Consider the following 20,948-nt stretch of genomic DNA (forward strand, 5'->3'; position numbering starts at 1 on the left):
AGGGGATCTTCGCAAAGACACTTACTGTACTGCTGGAGCTTCTCTGTGTACTCTGACTCTGAACCGTTTCTTTGTTTCCTGTAGATAAAGGTGAAGATGCAAACTAAGTCACATGCGCTCACTGGAATTCAAGTACTGGAAACTAACAAAAGCAACAAGAGATAACAGATTCAGGCTAATTCCTGGCCCTGGTATCAGATGTACTCACACTGTTACATGGCTTGGTAAGAAATGTTCGGACTCTTTACATGAATTCACTGATAAAGACTGTATCAGCCACTGGCAAGAAAAGTATCTAAATGTCTAAACTGTAATGTAAGTCTAAACAAAAGGATGTCTTACAATGTGGAAGGCAGCAAAAGCTACTCACACTAAGTTACACCAAAATGAGCAGCCAGTACAAAAGAAAACTCAAACAGCAAGCTCAGCTGTCTTGCCTCTCTCGCCCTACGGGACATCACACTTTTCCTCCCAATTTAATTTGATTCCACTTGTCTGTACATGGACGCTGGCACTCTTGGGAGTTATTCTTTCTTTGCATGTTTCTCATGTGTCAGTTATACTTTTTACATATATGTCTATCAAGTTTGTCTAACCTCACCTTCCTCCATAGGTCCAGTCTGTACTGCAGAGGGGGTGGAGGCCACAGATAGGAGAATGGGTTGTTGAAATTACATGTTAATGTGCTTCCTTTGTTGTCTAACCAGTAATCGGGGCACAAAAATGCCCAATGGTGATTTGCATCTCATTTCAATTTCTAATTTTGTTCTGTTATACGCAGGAGCTACGTGTTCCGTATTATTACTATTTTCTCCCTCTTCTTCAGGGGCAGTCAGAGCTGTGGCTAAGCCAAGACCTTGAGAGAGACACAATGTAGCGGTGTTAAAATAGAAGAGAGCGAAGGCAGAATGAAACAGGAGGGAGGAGGGGGGGGGATCAGGGAGATTATTATTCAGTCTAGCATGACCGATGCCCACGCTTGTCAGCCGCTGCCTGCACTGGCTTGTAGAGGGAGCTCAGTGGGGGCCAGTCGGCAATGGGTGCCAGTCGTTCACACATACGCACTTACTGACTCACACATTGCGTTTTCTACTTGACAAATGAGTCGTATGTGGATAAATGAGTGCGGTTAGACCCAGCTGATGCAGAATCAGACTTTTTGAAAGGTGTGAGTAGTCGTTCACATCTTCCCAGTCAGTTGGGCTAAACGGGCATTGGGCGCGTCGGGGGATCCTTGTGGTCAGGCATTCACACAGTTGATGTCGAGTGCTGAGCTACGAGTGAAGGCCTATCAGGCTCAACAGCTGCTATCGCATGCAGCATCCACTGAGCACAGCAGCATTTTGGACAAAGCTGTTTACTATTCAGAGATACAGAAGGCTAATCTGGCATTCAGTGGCCTCGCAGGTGGCCCAGCTATCCATTGAGACTGCTCAGCGGTTATTTGGAGGACATGCAAACAAAGTTGACATTTGAAGCTCTTTCTGTTTTTCCCCAGTGGAAGAAAAACATAAATATTACTTTATATTTGATTAAGTGTTTTACCCGTGTTTTGTTTATTTAATTCTTTATCAAGATTCTCTTTAAAGTGTTATTTTCCTACCTGAGGCAGACAATACCGATGACCACAACTGCAATGATGAAGACCAAGGCTGCTGTAATGGATCCAACGATAAGTGGCAGCTGCTCCTGCCATGACTTGGGTGGGTCGCCTATAGGTGTAATACAGAGAATGTTAGTGTTTTTAGGCAGAATAAGAAGAGACCTGAGACTAACAAATGCAAGCTTCTTATAAAGAACACAGATTAGGTTTTGATCTATTTTTATACACAGCTAACTGATCCATAAAACTGATCCATTATGCGTGCAAGTATAACACTATTGTAGAGCCCTAAAGTTGAACAAACTTCTTCATCAAAAAAGAAAAAAAAAATATGAAAAAATATGGATGTTACATACTTTGCAGATTGGTGCTAAAGTCTGCTGCGTTACTGTAACGGCCATAACCAGCCACCGTTCTGGCCCGAACTTGAACCACATATGGTGTACCAGCCTTAAGACCCTCAATACGGGCGTTGCTCCTTTGGGCAGTCATGGTGTGGGCAATGGCTTCACCTTGATCCTGCATAAAACAAGATGAGTTAAGAAAACCTGTTACATTAAAGTCCTCTATTCGTAAATCTCCTTGAGATTTTTAGATTTGTTATGTTGTGAGCCAGAAAAAAAAAATAGGGACTGATAGCAGACAGTATGTTAACCCAATGCTACTGGGCACCAAACAGCTCTGTGACGAGCGGAGACCATATGCCTCTTCACATATCAAACTCATAAGGATATGTTATATTCTTTTCTCATCTAAATTACAGTAAGCATCAAACTCAGAACCATATGTCTCTGTATTCACCATCAAAACTTTGGCTTTTTGGTGGAACTAGAGCATTGCTGCACATTTTACTCATTTTATACTTTTAAAGTTTTGGTATTTTCACACCCAACTTTTGCTGGGTACAGAAACAAGAGTCGCAGGATATGTGCCGACCATCTGTCAATTCATACCAACCAATAATTGAAAGTAATTTTCTATACTCTATGAAACTGAGGTTTTATAACTCTACTACTACCAACTCTATATCACATTTTAAAAGAGTCAACTGACCCAAGTAAAGCTCTGAGGCCAGGTAAATTCATATATTGTGTAATTTAAAGTCAGCAGAAAATACCATAAAGTTAAACAAAATTGTCTGTACAATTAAAAAAAAGATTTCAAAATTTATCTCCATTATTCATGGTAGTATTTACCTACATAAAAATAAAGTGACATGGAATGGTTTATGTACACTGTCAGTGGGTACAAATTTGGAGTAGAGAAGGATGAACAGTCAAATAAAATATATAAAAAAGTGAAGAAATACTGTAGCCAACTAGGGGAGATGTGGTTTAAACTAATTAAAAACTAGGCTTGTTTCAACAATTTGGTCAAAAAAAGGGAGTAAGTCTCTTGAAAAATTAAAAGACAAATAGCTAAATTGATTCAAAACATAATGGAAGGAAATGATTTTGGAGGCCTGTAAAGAAAGACATGGGAAGAATGGGACAGGGAGCTGAAAAAAGGGTTAAAAGTTTCAACAGGAACAGAAGTGGTGCCCTGCCTCTGTGCATCATGTGTGTGTCAACAGAGGCAAGTTTTCCACATTTATCAAATCGCAGAAGATTCAGAGGCTTTGTTAATCAATGAAATAGGATTGAATTAAGAGACACCAAGTGGCACTATCGCTTACCTTCTCATGGTACTTAATCTCATAATCCAGAATGATTCCATTGGGTTTTTCTGGCGGAAGCCAGGACAGACTCATGGTGCTTGCTGTGGCTGCCATTAGATGAACTGTGGGCACTGCAGAAGGAGCTACAAAAGGGAAAAAATGTACAGGGAAACATGGTTTGATAGGTGTTTTCTGTTAATTCACACAAAGATCCGAAGCTTTTTTTTGGGTCTCTGCATACTCCAAACTCAACATCTAAGGCTGTGAGCTTCATGAAACGCTGCTGGCACTAGTTAGTATGCTGAACCCATTCCCGGCTAATGCTAAAATTCCATGACTCCGAGTGCTGGAGGAATGAGGGGAGACACCACTCTGACGCTAAAAGAATAAAACAGCAGGATTACGAATACGTTCTTAAACATATTACAGCTGTTGCCGGTTAGAAATTAGGCAAAGCGAAAAAAAAAACGCACACACATTAAGTACTTGAGTAGATATTTCTCAATTAAAAACACATGCTCATTGCTTGATGTGCATATAGTACTAGAAATGTGAAAACCACTCCATAAACTACTTCATAAAATATGCACACATTGCACATACATGAACCAGTCAGTTTTTAAGCTCTAATCCAGAGAGCACACAACATAGTGCCACTCCACCCACTTGTTTTGCATGTGCCTGTCAATAACCAAGCTCTATCTGGCTTCTCAACTCGCTTCCTACTTTCGAAGTTCGGTCTAGTTGTGTAGCTCTGACTCACTTCCCTCTCTCTCTCTCTCTCTCTCTCTCTCTCCATCTACTGCCTTTGTCTCTTAGTTTCCACTATCGATCTCCAGCGACACCTTCCCTTCAGAATAAACTTTTTTTTTCTCTGAACACACAGTAATTCTCACTGTTTTTGTTAACACCTTTTCTATCAAGTTCGCCCTCCCCACCCCCGATATTTTCATTCCACCCTCGCATTTTTAAGCAAGACAGTCTTCTGTTTCTCTCACTATCTTTTATCCCCAAAACACTAGTTCCCTAAGTCTTTTCCTCTCTACCCAACCCCAATTCATTTATTCTCTTTATGTCTCTTTCGCCAGCAGAAGACAATACTTCCTAGGGAGGGCCCCTGGCTACTTGGGTGGAAGGATTAGAGGCCCTCCGCTGGGGGAGCATGTTGCAGTAACCATGGAGGTGGCCCCTGAGGCTTATCACCACCCTTTGTATTTATTTTGGTTCTTAAAAGGGTAATGCACATCCCAGGATAGTCTTGGGACTACACACATGGATAATCTTATCAAAGATGATGCTCTCTTGCCCTGTGCTTTTCTTCCACTGCTCTCTTTGCACCTTATGCCCTATGTAAGGACAGTCATCTCTGTCATCCCACTGCCAGATCCCCTTATAAAACAGCGAGGCCTCTCACATGGGGGTCTGAGAGACCTTCAGGTCCTGAACTCACAAAAGCATTCCGAAAGCGTCTTTTAGGGGCATGCACACAAGGTTAGAGGTGAGGAGGACATGGCCATGGATAGAAGAGAAAGGGCTAAAGCAAAGCGTAATCTGTGCTGTTGTCTGAGACTAGCCAGAGCAAATTTAACATAGCTGCTAAACACATCCAAGGCACAACTTAAGAGCCCTGGGAGAGTCTCAACAAAGAGACTGCTCTTGAGTGAAAAGGTACTGAGTAAACTTAAGATCTCTGATTTTATTAAGGTTGTTTAATGTACATAGTTTTTATGAAATACAGACGAACTTGTAGTAGTTTAAAGAATTCTGAACCCTGGTAATGACTAAGACTTAAGACTAAAAGCATATGCTATATCTGTTGCTTGATTCCAAATCATCTACTGTGCATGCACATTTTTTTTTTTTTTATCTCAGACCCATTTACTGCTTTAGTAGTAAGATGAAGAAGCAGTGGATTGAAAACAGTGGGCACCTAAAATACTGAAGGTTGAACACTGCCAAACTGTTTCTATTTCAAGCGAGTTTTAGAAGACAGCATGCTGTGGGTGTGGGGAAAATGGTCCTTCCGTATACTCATTGAACTATGTTTTTCTCAGTATTTTATTTTATCTTCCTTTAGTGAATATGTAACATAGTCCTAGATGCATGCAATAATTAGATTTTTAGACTTTGGAAGCTTTGACTTCCTGCAAGATCGACATTAGACCTCTACCATGTACTCACCAGCCTGATTTGTGGTGATGTTCACTGTAGCAAACTGTGGCGTATAGGGGCTCTTGTTGGACACGCCGTTGACCGCCTGGATCTCAAAGCTGTACTGCGTGTGGGCTTGGAGGTTACGGACCGTCACGCGCCGTTGAGTCAGGCCCAGGTGGCGTGGAGAGATGTCGACGTTGTCATCGCACCGTGAGCACATTCCTCGCTCAGGGAGGCACTTCTTACAGATGACATTATAGAAGATGTCCTCACGGCTGCCCATATCCCGAGGTTCGCTCCATTCTAACAGCAGCGATGTTTCGTTAACACTCGAGATGACACTGCGTGGGGCCGATGGAACAGCTATGAAAGCGAGGAGAAGGTGTGGATGAGATGAGGAAAATTGCTTGGGAATGAGATCGAATTTAATCTCCATGCACAATAGGGGTAAATAAATTGTCTTGGTGACAGCACAGACACATCTTGACAATAGACAGTTATATTGTGGTACACAGAATACATATCATCACACTTTATACACATACAGTACATTCATTATTGCACACCCGCTTTCAGAACAATGCATGACCCAGTAATTTCCCTGGTGCTGTGCTATTAGTACATTTTTCAGGCAATAACTAGAGTATTTTTTTTTCTTTCCAACTTTCAAGAGACTGTTCCAGCAGTTCTTCAGAAAAAAAGGACATGACTTAAAATCGGAATTGCACGCTTATTTCCACTGTGTGTGTGTGTGTGTGTGTGTGTGTGTGTGTGTGTGTGTGTGTGTGTGTAAAAAGTGCTGCAGGGAAAGGGTAAGACAAACTATTGGCAGAGCCTTGGCAATTCTTATCCAATTAACGGAGCGTTATCTCACACTGCACTGTGGGAGAATCCGACCCCCACCCCTCAGCAGTAGGAGGAAAAAAAATATCTTCGGTCTTCACTATTTGAATGAATTTTCTCCTATATTTTCAGGTTTGTGCTGAATGAAGATACAGCTACAGGGGGAAAAAAATGCTCCACTTTCGCCAGATCGAGGGCCGACAATACAGAGAACTCATAGAGATTACAAGCAGATGTGCGAGGGAGGGCTAGGGTGATAACGTTCTGATAATGTTGGGAAAGTAAGCAGCCTTGTTTGACCTTTGTGGGACATGATGGGAATGTTGTCCTCAGAGCTTTTATCACCCACTGAAAGTACAATTCAAACAGGAAACCTCAGTGAACATTTACTACACCCCCCACAAATTTGTCTCAGAACCTCCTTTAATATCTGGAACACTTGAAGGAAGGCTTTACTTACTGGTGCACGGGGAGTCTGGAGTATCTGTGTCAGAGCGATAATAACCGTTGCGACAGGAACAAATGCTGGCTGCTCCAGAGGTGGCTCGACTATTGGCTGGGCAGGGAAAACAGGGGCCATCCCCTTGTTTGGACTTGAAGGAGCCGGGACCGCAAGCTGGTGGTGACAGAAATGAACCCAGATAAGAAGACAAGTGTGACTAACAATGTACAATGTTTGTTTCAGTTGCTTTTAATATCGCTGCTGCACTTTTTCCGGAAACGTACTGCAAAACTGTTTACAATGCAACTGTCTATTGTTAAATCACTGCTGCACCTACTGCATAATTGTTTACATTGCTTACATTGTTTTTACATTTCAATCTGCCTACTGCTCACTGCTGCACTTTATCCGAAAGTTAATTGAAAGTTATCCTGTATTTGACTGTGATTTACCACTGCATTTTTCTTATCCTGTACTGTAAATTCACTGCAAGGTATCCTGTAGAGTTACTGCAATCTTTCTGAGCTGTATGAAAAAACGAAATTTCGTTCTGTATGCACTCTGTGCTACAAAATGACAATAAAGAAAGTCTAAGTCTAAGTCTAAGTCTAAGTTTTACAGGTTGCTTCTGAGTAGATGTTGACTGTAAGAATGGTTGGAAAATTATTTCCAACCATAATTATTGATGATTTGTATTTTACAAAAAACCCACCAGTAAAAAAACAAAACAATTATGCTTCATATTTTTTTTAAAAAAAAGTAATTTTGATGCAATATTATTCAGTTGGCAAACATCAGTGGTTTTATGAGAAGTCATAGATACAGTCATACAGAGACCAATCAGGCTTAACATATCCACTGACAGGTGAAGTGAATACATGGATTATCTCTTCATTATGGTACCTGAGGCATGTTAGACAGCAAATGAACAAGCATAAGAACCTGAGCAAGAGGTGGGTCCAAATTCTTGCTTTTCCAGTCACAAGTACTTTTCAACTCCTTCCACCTAAGTCTCAATTCAAATCCCAAGTACACCCACGTCCAGAGTCAAGTCCAAGTCATAAATGTTAATTTAGAGTCTTGATGTAATGTTATGATACAGTAATAATTTCAGGATTTCTAAAATATTTTTGAAAGGTGTATGTGTTTGCCAGAACAGCCACCAAGAATAATTGAACTTTAGAAATGTCGGAAAATCAGTGCTGTAGTTGCTTTTCACAGTAAATATCAAGTGAAAGAAATAGCCAGCCCATTGAGAAGATGATGAATAAAAGGATCCATGAAAAAGATAGCACATTTATTTTTTATGCACAGTAAAAAAAATAATCTGTCAACTAACTGCAACAGCACAAACTCTTTTAAACATTCTATTAACACTACATTAGTAACATTAGATCATTAACATAAATCAAATATTTATTTTTACTCCATAGAAACTAACTTTGTGATCAAGTTGGTTTTGTTATAAATGAAAATGTGGCTCCTGTCTGCCAGCTTGGATGCAAGGCCTCTGTTTGGATTTAGGCCCAAAGCTCAGAGACTGCCGTTGCATAAGTAATAACAGGAGAAAATCTTTAAATTTGATTAAGTAAAATACTGGTAATGTTACCATGTAATTATACTATTGTAAGGTTAGCACACTGCAGGGCTAACCATCTGAATAAAAGTCTATCTCTAATATTTTTTTTTTTTTTTTGGATTTAGGTCTGACTTAGAAACCTTCATGATTAAATTAGTGAGCATAAGAACCCAAGCATAATTGTTCAGATAACATTAACCATGCATTAGTCTCTGAACTAGCTTTTACTCATCTTTTTTGACTAAGTTTTATTGTTTAATTGAGTTAAATGTTGTGCCTCTCTGTTGGGGGATACAGCCCACTTGTTTATATACTTAAATTCATTAATATTTTTTCCCCTCTCTCTCTCTCTCTCTCTCTCTCTCTCTCTCTCTCTCTCTCTCTCTCTCTCTCTCTCTCTCTCTCTCTCTCTCTCTCTCTCTCTCTCCTGTGCTAGATGTGGACTTATGAGAAGCTACTCTAGATGTCTAGGAATTATTATAGGAAGAAAAACTATGATCCTCTGAGCTTTTATAGTTTAAGAAAAACAATTACGTTATGGATGTACAAAGGATGTTTGGGGGGGGTTCCCTCTTTCCTTGAGCATTCTGCGCTGGGTCCGTCACCCAACACAATGGCCAGTTGTGGCATCCCGTACTTAATATCAACGCACCCTTTGGCTACTGTCTCCCAGCATATGTTTAAGGATCAATCTCCAGAAAGGCATTTAAAATTTTACTGAAAGTGTCATAACATTATTGTGCAGACTTATGATGCATAGTAGCTTAAGTGATGTCTGGGTAATGCCATAGATTCAGCATGGATGATGAGGGAAAATTGCAGATGGCCAGGGCTACAGAGTCGGCTGGATCACGCCCTTGGCACAATTCCAACTCTGTTCACGTTAAACAGTTTATGTCCATGTGAAGTCATAAGTCACCTGTGTGAAAGGTCCAAGTGCCAAATTTCCCCATTGTGGAACAATAAAACTATCTCTAAGTCTTGAGGCTTTTGTGGTTCTATCAAGTCAAGTCTAAATGCTATAAGTTTGTGACTTGAGTCTACTTTGACTCCAGGTGACATGACTCGAGTCCACATCTCTGTCAAACGGTGTGGGGTAGATGACTGGGTAAGAGCATGTCCAAAGCTGAGGCTTTTGCAGGTTTTTCCTGGTCTGCAATGGTCAGTATCTATCAAGAGTGGTCCAAGGAAGGAACAACCTGTGTGCTTTGTAGCTGAAAATGCTAAAGAAGTTAATGTTGATTCTGACATAAAGCCTGAAGACACATTGTATTACAGCTTCCAGATCAGTCCAGCATGAAAATAGTATTCCCTGATACCCATAGTGTAAATAAATTCAACTTACACAACATTTGTTACTCCACATTAGGGAAAAGTGTCTGCCAAGAAATCAATGTCAACTGAATTTTCCCAAAACGAGCATAATCTTTTCATTTTTTTTTTTTATTTGAAACAACCTTTAACATAATTTTACTTAAACTGGCTCTTGATAAACTGATGTCTTATTAATCATCTGAAAACGTTATCCTTTGGAAAAATCCTATCTCCAGTTATAGCTGCTGTTTGGAGGTTTATAACACTCCTGATAAGTAACAGATGTGGAGAGTAACCATAACAGCAGCTCTAGACTCCAGATCCATTTGGCGGGCTTCATATCTTTCATAAACTGTCTTGTTAAAAGATGAATGAGCTTGCCGCCATGCTTAATAATAGACGACAGAAGTAGGCGAGGCAGGTGAACTTTACTAGTGCCCGTTGATTAGCTGGCCCACCGGTGCAGTGGCTCGTCAATGTCAAGGACACGCTGCAAAGTTGTCCTTCTGGATGATGATTAGCGCTTAACTTCTGTGGTGAATTTATGCCCCCCACCGAAAAAAAGATAAAAATACAAGCCTGGAGGTCGCCTCAACCGTAGGCTACCATGGGTAGCAGACTGCTCCTGTTGTTCTCCTGTTTAAAAGTTTCAATATTAACTCAAATCTGCCAGTTGGCTGCACTGTGTACACTAGCACTAAGTGTGTTTGTTCTTCCAGCATTAATCAGAGTCATCCACACTGCTGGCTACCAGGAAGCGCTGCTTGATACACAGATAAGAAAACGCCTCCAGTTACACCAGGTTGTAGAACAACCTTTTTCGACTGGTATCATGACCTTTGTAAGCTCATTTAAGTTCAACAAACGTAATCCAGAAGAAATGTCTTAACTAAGAGTGGATGAAATATTAGTTCTTGAACACGCTGGGCCTGACCACAGATGTATTGAGTGCATTTCCATTAAAACAGGCAATTTTTCTTTTTCATGAAAAAGGTTAAAAGTGCTGATCAATCACTTCCAGTGAGTTAGGGGGTCATCCTCTTCCTTTCATCCATTTTTTCCCTTAGAGGAACCATTAAAGAATGAAGCAGAAAGACAGACAAGTGGTAGAGAAAAAGGAGGGGGTGGAGGCATAAAAATGCTAATCCTTAACCACCCCCCCCCACCTCCACCTCCACACACACACACACACACACACACACACACATCCTTTCTGCACTCCCCTGTGTCTTATCCTCTCATGCAGAACATAGAGCTTAAGGAACTGATTAGAATGTATGCTGAAATTGGAAAGTGTGAGGCATGAAGAAAGTAAAGAATATTGGAGGGGGGGGGGGTAAAAAATGTGCTGCAAAAAAGGTTCATCGATTAATATTAATGCTGACATCCCAACTGTATCTCTGGTGGCTTATTAATGAGAGCAACGGCCTTCAGATTAGGAGGGAATGGGTGAAGTAGGTACTTGCACAGGAAAAAGCATTCACCGAATGTGGGAACAAGGACAGAAAAGCTAAAGAAGGTGGATGTACGTTAAAAAGATGACACAAAATGAGCATGAAGTCAAAGCGGTGGAGAAGTGAAAATAAAGCAAAGGTGAAACAAGGTGACGTTTAAAAAAGAGTGGGATCTACCCCTTGTGGTTTTCAGTGATTAGAGGAAAAGCTTTATCAGGGCCCGGTCACCGAAGCTTTAACCTTGAGCTGTCATGTGCAAACAAATGAGTTTTTAACCATTAATGCCATGTTTTGCATTTTCTTTCTGCTCTCCTGTTCTTCCGATGTGATTCCAAAACCAGGCAACGTAAAGTCTTCAAGATTTCCATGCCTCGTCGTGAGCACGAGTTTTGAAGTAATGCGTCTCTCATTCTCATCTGTCTCGGCTAAACTGAAGAACGAGCCTCTAAACTCAAGAACGCCCAACCCCCACAAAGCAAACATGCAAAGACATTGTGCAATCAGCCTTAGCCGATCAATAACTCTGCCGGCTCCTGTCCCTCTCCTTAACTCTTCTTCTGCTCTCTCCATTTGACCTACACACTCTCAGCCCAATTTTACGCCCCGTAGCCATCAGCACACCCAAACAGTTTCCATTTATCCCTCATTCTTCTCCTGCTGTCACCTGCACTCCAGTTCAGACGAGATCATGCTGTTAAACTTCACCTCTAGCTCAACCTTTTTTTTTTTTTTTTTTTACGTGTCATGTTTCCACTCGACCAGAAACCATCAGCATCCCAGCTTCCACAAACAGACAGCATCAGCTGCATTACCATTCCATCAGCACCCAGCTGCAAAGCAAAACAGAGGTCAGATAAGGGAAAAGCCTCCAGCTGGCAGTGCCGTGAAGTGTTTTATTCTGCCTTGTAATCACTGTATTAATGTGTTCAATACAGGAGCAGTTACGTGACTGAAAATTATTGGGAAGCTTGAAAAAAGCAATATTATTTCATCTGTGGCCAATACAGTTCAGACTTAGTCTTTCTAACGATGACCATTTACCAGAGTAACGTTTTCCAGAAAGAACACCCTAGAAGGAAGTTGACTATGACATGCTCAAAGCCGGATGACAGTTCCATGGCCCCATTACCATCCGAGAAAAAGGCAAGACCACGTCAAAGGAGAAACAACACCCCTGACAGTTCATTATGTAGAGCCTGAACCCCATGCACCCTGATAAGGAATGTTTCTTAATCCACATCAAACAAATAAACGTTTTAATCCCCTACCTTAAACAGTGGGTAAAAAAAAAAAATCTTAAACTGACCTGGGGTGTTTGTATTCAAAATACTAACCTTGACACTGGGTTTCCTTAATGGCTGGTTCAAAACCAGCTGCACATGTGCACGCTCCTACAGGAACCATCCACTCTCCGTCTCCGTTGCAGTAGAGCTTCAGTGGCACAGACACCTCCAGGGCATTGGGAACGCAAGTGCCTGGAGCGATGACCAACGAGGTCGCCTCGGCTCCTGTGGCTGTTTCTGGGAAAACTGCAAAGTTGGCGATTGTGGTGGAGCACTTTTTGTAAAACACCCTCACTGAGATGAGTGACATGCAAGCACCAAGGTCCTGGAAGGCCAGGTAGAACCCAGCTTTGGATAGTGGCCCGAAACTTCTGACTTTTGTGTTTACTCGTCCAGACTCAAGCATTGAGAAGCTCTCGTCCGGGGCAATTGTGTCCACCTTCACGTAAGGGTTCTCCATCCAGAAGGGGCTGGTGGCGGTGGCTGAGTCTGAGTCAGACTCGTAGTAGAAAAGGTTGAAGGTCTCTTTGCAGGAACCTGGTATATTGGGAATGCTGTTGCAGTCACGAACTGTGAATTTCATCTCTACGTATACACGCAATACATCTTTACGTGGGATGAAGTCACTACGTAGCCAGTTATTCTGGTTGAGCTCTCGTACGTTGCAGACTTGGTACGTCCGGATGGGATTCATGGCGTCATCGTAGCCACTCACCTCTTCCCACTGTGTAAGAGAGCAGAAAAGAAACATTAATAATTAACAAAGAGGCTGTACATATTTGTTTATATGCCAAGCAGTTAATTAATTTGATTTGTGACACTACTTAGAGCTTTCATTCAACTTTGATGAGGTGCGCACATTAATATTGCATGGAAAACAAACGGTAGAAGAAATGTAGTAAAGTAGTGGGCTTGGAGCCGGAATGTTTTTTTGGTCACATTTTCACTTCCACCCTCATTCTTTCACCGTAATGTGCCTTTCATCTCTGATTAGTGTGGCAAAGAGCCAGGGACAACTGCAAATTTATCACCATTACAGCAACATGTCACCTCCTCACCACAGAACCACCACAGCATGTTTACCTCATATCTGTTTGGAAGTGGCAGCCACATTGCTTCACAACCAATTACCATTTAATTAAGGCGCAATGACTGCAACGTCCTCTAATAACTGCTGGGAAAAAGGCATTACTTAACCTTCATGCTTTTTTTGTTTTTTACGGAACTATATAACTATCAGTGCTGCTACAGAACCCAGGGGACGATTTATACACGATAGATTATATACCATTTCATAAGATTACTGGCTTTAATAAATGAGTGAAAGCAAACACTGATACTTTGATGCGAAACCAACCAAGTCAAGTTTATCCTTAAATCTTGAATGAAGCCACCAAGTTAAATCATTTAACTTCTAACAGTAATTCCTGTGTGTATAATATATCAATGTGGTTACATGTGTGTGGCTGCTTAGGACTGTGCTGCCCCCACCTCTCTATTACACCAACAGTTGAGCCCTTCTACTTTCTCAGCTAAGCCTGGTGAGTTAACTTGCATGTAAAATCTCAAATACAGTCCCACCGTGTTCTGCACAAAGCACTAAATATATTAAACAATTTGAAAACAAACCGAAGCAGAAAGATGGAGGGGAAAGTTTGGGTAGGACCTAAACTCATGTAAAATTCTTAATTTAAACTTCATATACCCCCTGCACACTTTTAGTTGCACAGGCGTGTACGTTTCCCAAACACCTCAGATTTGATTATCCACCTAATGTTTTTCAGCACGTCACTTAAAATGCCTGGCAATTGCTTTAGGTCAAGTCTTGCATACTAAAAGTATTTTTCCTGTGTGCAATATGTGTCAACGTTTTGTTTTATTTAGTTCCTTGAGACAACTTCATAAGCATAATTTCTCATAATGCGTAAACACTGTTTCAGTCATAAGTTGTAATGTTTACAGCGATAGTTTTAGACGTTCTTTCTCAGGCTAAAGAAACTGTGTGAGGAAAAAGTAAAATAAATTGATGGATAGATGTTTAGGAACTAGATCTTAGTTTGATTAAAATCACATTTATTCTTGATTACATTGATGAACAATTCCTGTGGATATTTCTTAAAATCATTCATCCAAATGATTTTTCATGAGTTTAAAACCTAAATAAATAGTAATTCTGAGGAGAAAAAAAACTAAAATATTCTTGTTTCTTTAGGTTGTAATGTACATCTTCCAAGAATCCCTTCATTAAATGAATGTTTCAGACATGAACATGATTTTTTGCTAGATTGTGAGACTGATTAATGAATCTTTATACAGTTAAACAGAAGCTACCAATTCTACAGAGGCCTCAGTTCTGACACGTATGAGCATTATAAACTTAGTCTTAAGTGGCTGCAAAAAAATCTTAATATCTGTGGTTATATTTCTAGGGTTTAGCTTTCCCTCAAAACAGTTAAGTTTTCTGAACCTAAGCAACGCAAAACTGGCAAACAGATACCACATTGTTGCTCAGAGCCTGGTGTTCCCATTTGAGATGTGAATATCTTAATTAGGACTGTGATATGGATGTAGTGGAGACAAGGCTATTCCCCTGGGATTCTTGTGGCCATGAGGCAGTGAAGGGGAGAATGGGTGTAGTTTGGTAGTGGCATTAAAACGATGGCTTGAGCAGGAAGAAGTAACTGGAGGGAATCAATAATCACCAGCTGGGTCAATGGGATGGCTAAAAGCATGAAGTGTCGATGGGTATTTAGTTTGGAGTAATAAATCACCCTCTGCAAAAGAGCAATACAGCCAAGGGTTTGTGAGTGTGTGTAGAAAGTTGGGAGTGTTTGTTTAATGTGCTAGTGCGAGCCTGTCGTCCTGAGCTCATTCTTGTTTTGTGTGGATGTTTGATTGTGTCTGTAGCTGGATGTGCACATTTAGATAAACCAATGTCCCCCCCCCCCCCCCCACCCCAAGAGATGCACCAGTGGACAAATGCTCTAAGTGCCTGCTTACCAAGCCTGAATAAATTAGGTAGGTTTTGTGAAAAGGCACAAGATTCTTGGCATTGATTCTCAGCAAGATGAATCGTACAAAATTGGCAGTCTGCTGCGTTGTCTTTGTGTCGTTTCCAATCAAAGCTCTGAGTTTTACTTCCTGATGACAATGAACAATACCTAAGTAATGTAGCGTGCCAAGTTTTAGAGATGCATAATGCAGCTGGGAAATTCAGTTTTGCGTTGTTTTGGCAAAAACAAACTGATGATACAAACATAAAGGTGCTGTGCACATATCTGTAACTGAAACGAAGGTGAGTTCAGCGATATTAGCAAGATTCCTGGTGTATTTCTGGTATCCTTCAGCTCGCATGTTGAAAGGAATTATTCTAGTATCACCTTTGTTTGCCAAAAAATATGGAGAAAGTCACTTACACAGACCAACAAGCATAACCACATGAAGGTAATTGAATTAACTGCAGCTGTTGTTTTTTAAATTACTGCTAGGTAAAGAGTAGCAGCTTTAAAAACCTCTCTTCAAAGAGATCAATCCCTCTCATTATATGGTTGTATAAATCTGTTGGTTTAGCCAGCCCTATGATGATTTTGCTGGCTCTGTTTTAGCACGTCACTCTCCTAGCTGTATGTCACATCAGTGTATTATTGAGGGTCTTTGTATATGTTGTCAATATGTATATTTCTGACAACTTCTGGCAACAACTCAGTTGTTCCAGTAGCCACTGAATCGTTACTAGATAAAATCTGAAGGTCTTTACAGTGAGCAAGATTATTCTGATCTGCTGAGAGGTGACAAAGACAAGATTAATGCTGTAATTGACTGTCCAAGGAAATTCAAAAGACATGTGTTGCCTAGCAATGTGGTGTTCCGTGTTGTTGCAATGCATACTTTAAAAATTGTCTGGCTGATGACTTAGTCTAGCCCACGAATATGTCTTCATGATCGAGTTTTTGATGTTTCTAATTTTATTCAATGAATATGCATTATTTTTATGTTAACTCTATAAACTCTGTTCTCATAGGATTTATATACATTGCCACAAAAAGCCTATAGACACCCTCAATATGCTCTGTGAAGAAAGCAGTTAGATATTCATAATTGATAATCAGTTATTACACGCAGCGGGGAGGGAAGGGATTTATGGCTGTTTTGGGCATAATGGCTTCGGGTGGCTCACAGATAATGACAACGTTCTGCAAGTCTGCACAGTTTAATGCACTTTGGTTTTTATTGACTAGAAATGCTCTTTTACATGTTGACTGTTCCAGCAGTATTTACTTAAATTGGCCCTCTTTAACTTTTATCAGACAACAATATCACAGATAACTTTACTTTTACTCTTGTTATAGTAGAAGAAAGGAGCATACACCCTTTTCAGTTTAGTTACTGTTTCTTTTTTTAAAATAAACGTTTTCTTGTTTTTCTAATCATCTGTTTTTGATATTGACATATACTTCTTAACTCATAAATTCCTTCCCTCCTCTTGAATATTTTTTTATATTTTCTGCTACTTGGTTATTTTTGTTTTATACATTATACATTATAAATTTGCATTTTAACTGTGTCGGTAAATTCGAATAATAGATTTTATGAACAGAGGATTAGTAATGCTTTTTTAAGTATGAGCAATCACTGTAGCTTTGTTTTGCTGTTGTTTTCCCACACCACTGTGTAGTAACTTAAATATGGTAATTTTTTCATCTAACACGCTTGACTTTGAGCAATATGAAAATACCTTTCACTATTTTACTGTGCTTGTATCTGACAAGAGATTTTCAGTTCAGTGTATCCTCAATAATACCAAGAAATTTGTCTTTTTAGCATTTCAACATTGACTTAATTTATCTGTATCTTTTGCTCCTTTTCAATTTTACAGGTTTATCATTTTGGTTTTGCTCACATTAACACATATGTTAAAATTTAATTTTAGCATGTTATGTACATTATAAAGACTAGTACACGACTACAAATAAATGAAAAGAAGGACAATGGGACTGGTGGTAACATAAAAGATAGAAAGATAGTAACAGTTATGTCTGTTTTAAGGTCAATAATCGACGAAAAAGTCAGAGGAAAACTTTTTTTCTTTTCTTTTGGTTCAATATTTAGGGTTCAGGCGGTACAAAATGCCATTCACTATCTGTTTATCCTTTATAAAGAACCACCTGATACAGATTTTGAACATTTTATGTTGAAAATGAAGGGAGCCCCTATAGCATGCCTGTCTAGAAGCGGTGGACGGATCTCTGCAGCATTGTGGAATTAGAGAGATGTGGCATGATGGAAGCAGGGGAGGGTGAAAAGGGGGAAGTAGTAAGAGGTCATGACAGGCTGAGAGGGGGTTTGGCCCCTGATTGTTTACAGCTGAGGTGGCTAATGTGTCTAGCTTCATCAGCCACTAGGAAGCAGGAAGACAAAAAGGCAGAGCAAGGAGAGTGGGTGGCTTCAAACAGCTAAGGAAGGCTCTCACAGCAAGCATGTTGGGGAAACGACAAAATACATCTAAAAACGGGGTGCACCTTTGAAAACACAAGTCCCGGGTCAGACAACCACACAAAAGTAAAAGGAGGAGCTTTGGCAACCTTTGAAGTGTAGCTGAGGAGGGGTCAAGACTCTTTCTGCTCCTATTTGGCCTATTGTGAACAGCACATGGGAAAGCAAGACGAGGTAGTCACAGGCACTTTGTATGTGTGGTAAATGTTGAAGTGGGGATGTGTATTCGTACACAATTTTTCAGCCTTTAAAGAGCTACTTAATGGCCAACTAGATTCTTTTCAGGTGGCTTAAGTGGACTGATCAAGAGAGAAAGAAACATCTGTGTATGGGCAGGGAACTGAAATTGGGTTGAAGCAAATCTTTTCCTAGTCACTAAAAAGCATATCCTGATGAATATTAATATTTCCCTTTCAGTGATTTTTCAGTTTGTATACAGCGGCCCTTAGCATTTTGCAGCCCGTGAGCCACATCCAGTCCCTTGGATGTCCTCTTGATTGCATAATAATCTGATATCAAATACGCTTCGAATTGAAGCTAAATATTTACTTAGAGACCACTGCTTTTATTTTGGTGGTCGCATGCTTTCTTCCCTAATTTCAGTAGCTATAAAAGCACTGCTGTGCAGTCTATCCCATAGTGTGTTACTGTAGGGAGCTTCTACATCAATAAATAGCCAGTTAATGTACACTAATAAATCTCAGCTGATATAGAAAAAAATATACAAATTTGGTCTTTAATAAGACCAAACTATTCATTTCTTTTTGCAAAAGTCAAAGTGATATGCTCAGTTCTTAGGAATCACTACTTGAATTAAGATAAATTATCAGACTAAACATAGGGGTATAAGACAATGGTTTTGGTATAAAATAAATACTTATATAAAGTACAGATAACAACTAGCAATAACCCCCCCCCCCCTCCCCCCCCCGATGCCCCCTGAATGTGTATTGCATTAATTATCCAAACTCACCCCAGTCTCAGGGTGTGCAGTCCACGCTAACTCTGTCGTGGCCCATTTTGTGTCCATCAGCGTCTCTGTAAATTGGAGGCAGAAAGAGGGCATTTAGGTCAGACAAAGAGAAACAGAGTAGGTCAATAGAACTTTCAATGGTTTTACAACGATGTCATAAAAATTGAAAAAGAGCTCCAAGCAACAGATAAGAGGCTTTGACCGGAGCCGTTCTCAGATAACAGTGAGAATAACTGAACAGTTGGATAAATTTTGAGCGACATTCCGTCCAATTAAACAAAAATGGGTACTCTGTGTGCTGGTGTGTGTAACAGGAAAGAAGAGACAGAAATAGAAGTCTCTGATCAGCGAGGTGCTGTGTAAAAAATTTTACTGTGGATTCTCATTTGGCTAATTAGTCTCAATTAGACGGTTGTTTTAAACAACGCGGCAAAACTCAAAGAGAAGTTGTTTTCGCTTCCCACAGGGCACTGACACACATACACTCACACATACAGTGAGTAGCATGTTGTAAAACCCTGCAATATATAACCCAACAGAAGGCTTGAATGGAGCAAGGGATAATAAAGTTAGGAGCCACAAAAGAGGAGATTGTGGGGGAAACGGAGGTCAGAAAGCTTCAATCACATTTCACTTTGTGTCAATAGCTGAGCGTAGACAAACTTTAGGTTGAACTCACATTTTACGTCTATCTCTTGGCACACTCAAACACATGCACACACTAAAAGGAATAAACACAAAATGTTGGACCTCTCCAGCAAAGCCCTTCTTTTCTTGCCGACTTTCCACTCTCTAATTTCTACTGGCAACAAGCTACCGGCTCTGTTAGAGACGGGAAGGAAGACTATAAATGTCGGCTCTTTTACTACCTGATGCTGCAGGCGCAGTATGCAGCCACGGTTATTATCTCAACCGCCATGCTGTTCTACATGATGGTAAAAGATGATGAAACAGCGTGGGGAAAAAAGTGAGATTGCAATGTATCTGTTCATTAAAGGAAGTGTAAGGTCCATTTCACTAATGAGGTTTCAGGGAATAAACCTGAAGAAAGTTCTTTCGGCTGTTATCTTTCTCTTGATCTGTTTTGTGTTATTGAGTTTATGTCACTTGGTAAAGCTGATATGAAACAAACTTATGTTCAAAATGCATTTTTATGACTAGAGCTGTTATATGAAATTGCCTGTTTCTCATAGCGGGATGATTTCACGCTTGAATCACTCTGATCAGTGATTGGCCAGCCAGAAACCAAACAACTGACATTCTTCCAATCAGCTGCCAAACAATCTTGGTAAAAACGCCTTTTAGTGTGGATGTTGTTACTGACCGAAGAGGACAGAGCTATTTTTACTATTGGTGAGGTGTTTAAAAGTATATTCAAAAGAGGCACGAAAGGTTCTTTGAAGCCAACACATAGGGGAGCTGAACAAACAGAAAGGCTAAATGTATTAAACCAAAGTTGTTCTATTTTATCTTTTTAAATTGTCAAACTGTATCTTTCATAAAGTAGACTGGATGAGGTAATATAAGAAGTATTTTTTTAATTGCACATTTAAAATTTGGTTCCATTTTTTTTTTCAGCAACATACAAATGGAGACTGATATTTACAGTTAGTAATGCTACCTGCGCTAATTGCACTACTTATGCTAACTGAGACAATAAAATGCTAAACACAGTTTAAACTGTCAACACTGTAATTGTTTTATTATTGTTATCTTATCCTAATGTATATAGTGTTAGTTTCAGAGACTGACTGGTTAACTAGTTAAGGCTCCTTTATAGTTATGATAGATGAACGTTTTTCCCCCTCTAAATAATAGTGTTAAATTCCTAATCTGTCCAGAGAAGAGTAAAATATGTTTTGTTATTTAACCTTCTAAACGAGAAATCAAAATCAGCTAAAATCAGTAACAGCATGTCACAGCCTTACAAATTCGCTGACCAGAAATTGGACACAAAATCTCTAATTTGTGCATCACTGATTATAACTAAGATTTCTGCCACTTCTCTATATATCTGCTATCGCCTCCGAAGCATTCAGGCAGACTGGCTATAGCAAATGCCAAGCACCTGATGAATTATGGCTGACTCTTAAAATGATGTGCTCCTTCATGGAGGGAACTCCTGTTGACTTCTACCCCTATACACTATGAGT

At 40.0% G+C, this 20,948-nt stretch overlaps 1 protein-coding gene across 7 annotated transcripts in view; it reads right to left on the reverse strand.

Moving 5' to 3' along the window:
• The window catches only part of LOC105915447 (ephrin type-B receptor 3), a 72,540-nt gene that overhangs the window by 19,082 nt on the left and 32,510 nt on the right, over window positions 1-20,948 (reverse strand). For all 7 annotated transcript variants that reach the window (XM_036141086.1, XM_036141081.1, XM_036141085.1 and 4 more), the window contains exons 2-9: window positions 18,796-18,860; window positions 12,381-13,053; window positions 6,718-6,873; window positions 5,442-5,777; window positions 3,279-3,403; window positions 1,960-2,122; window positions 1,604-1,712; window positions 26-78 (exon numbers count right to left, since the gene is read on the reverse strand). In XM_036141086.1, coding sequence (XP_035996979.1) covers window positions 26-78; window positions 1,604-1,712; window positions 1,960-2,122; window positions 3,279-3,403; window positions 5,442-5,777; window positions 6,718-6,873; window positions 12,381-13,053; window positions 18,796-18,860 — 1,680 coding nt within the window. The remainder of the gene's footprint in view (window positions 1-25; window positions 79-1,603; window positions 1,713-1,959; window positions 2,123-3,278; window positions 3,404-5,441; window positions 5,778-6,717; window positions 6,874-12,380; window positions 13,054-18,795; window positions 18,861-20,948) is intronic.

The sequence above is a fragment of the Fundulus heteroclitus genome, chromosome 9 (assembly GCF_011125445.2).
Source record: "Fundulus heteroclitus isolate FHET01 chromosome 9, MU-UCD_Fhet_4.1, whole genome shotgun sequence".
Lineage (NCBI taxonomy): Eukaryota > Metazoa > Chordata > Actinopteri > Cyprinodontiformes > Fundulidae > Fundulus > Fundulus heteroclitus.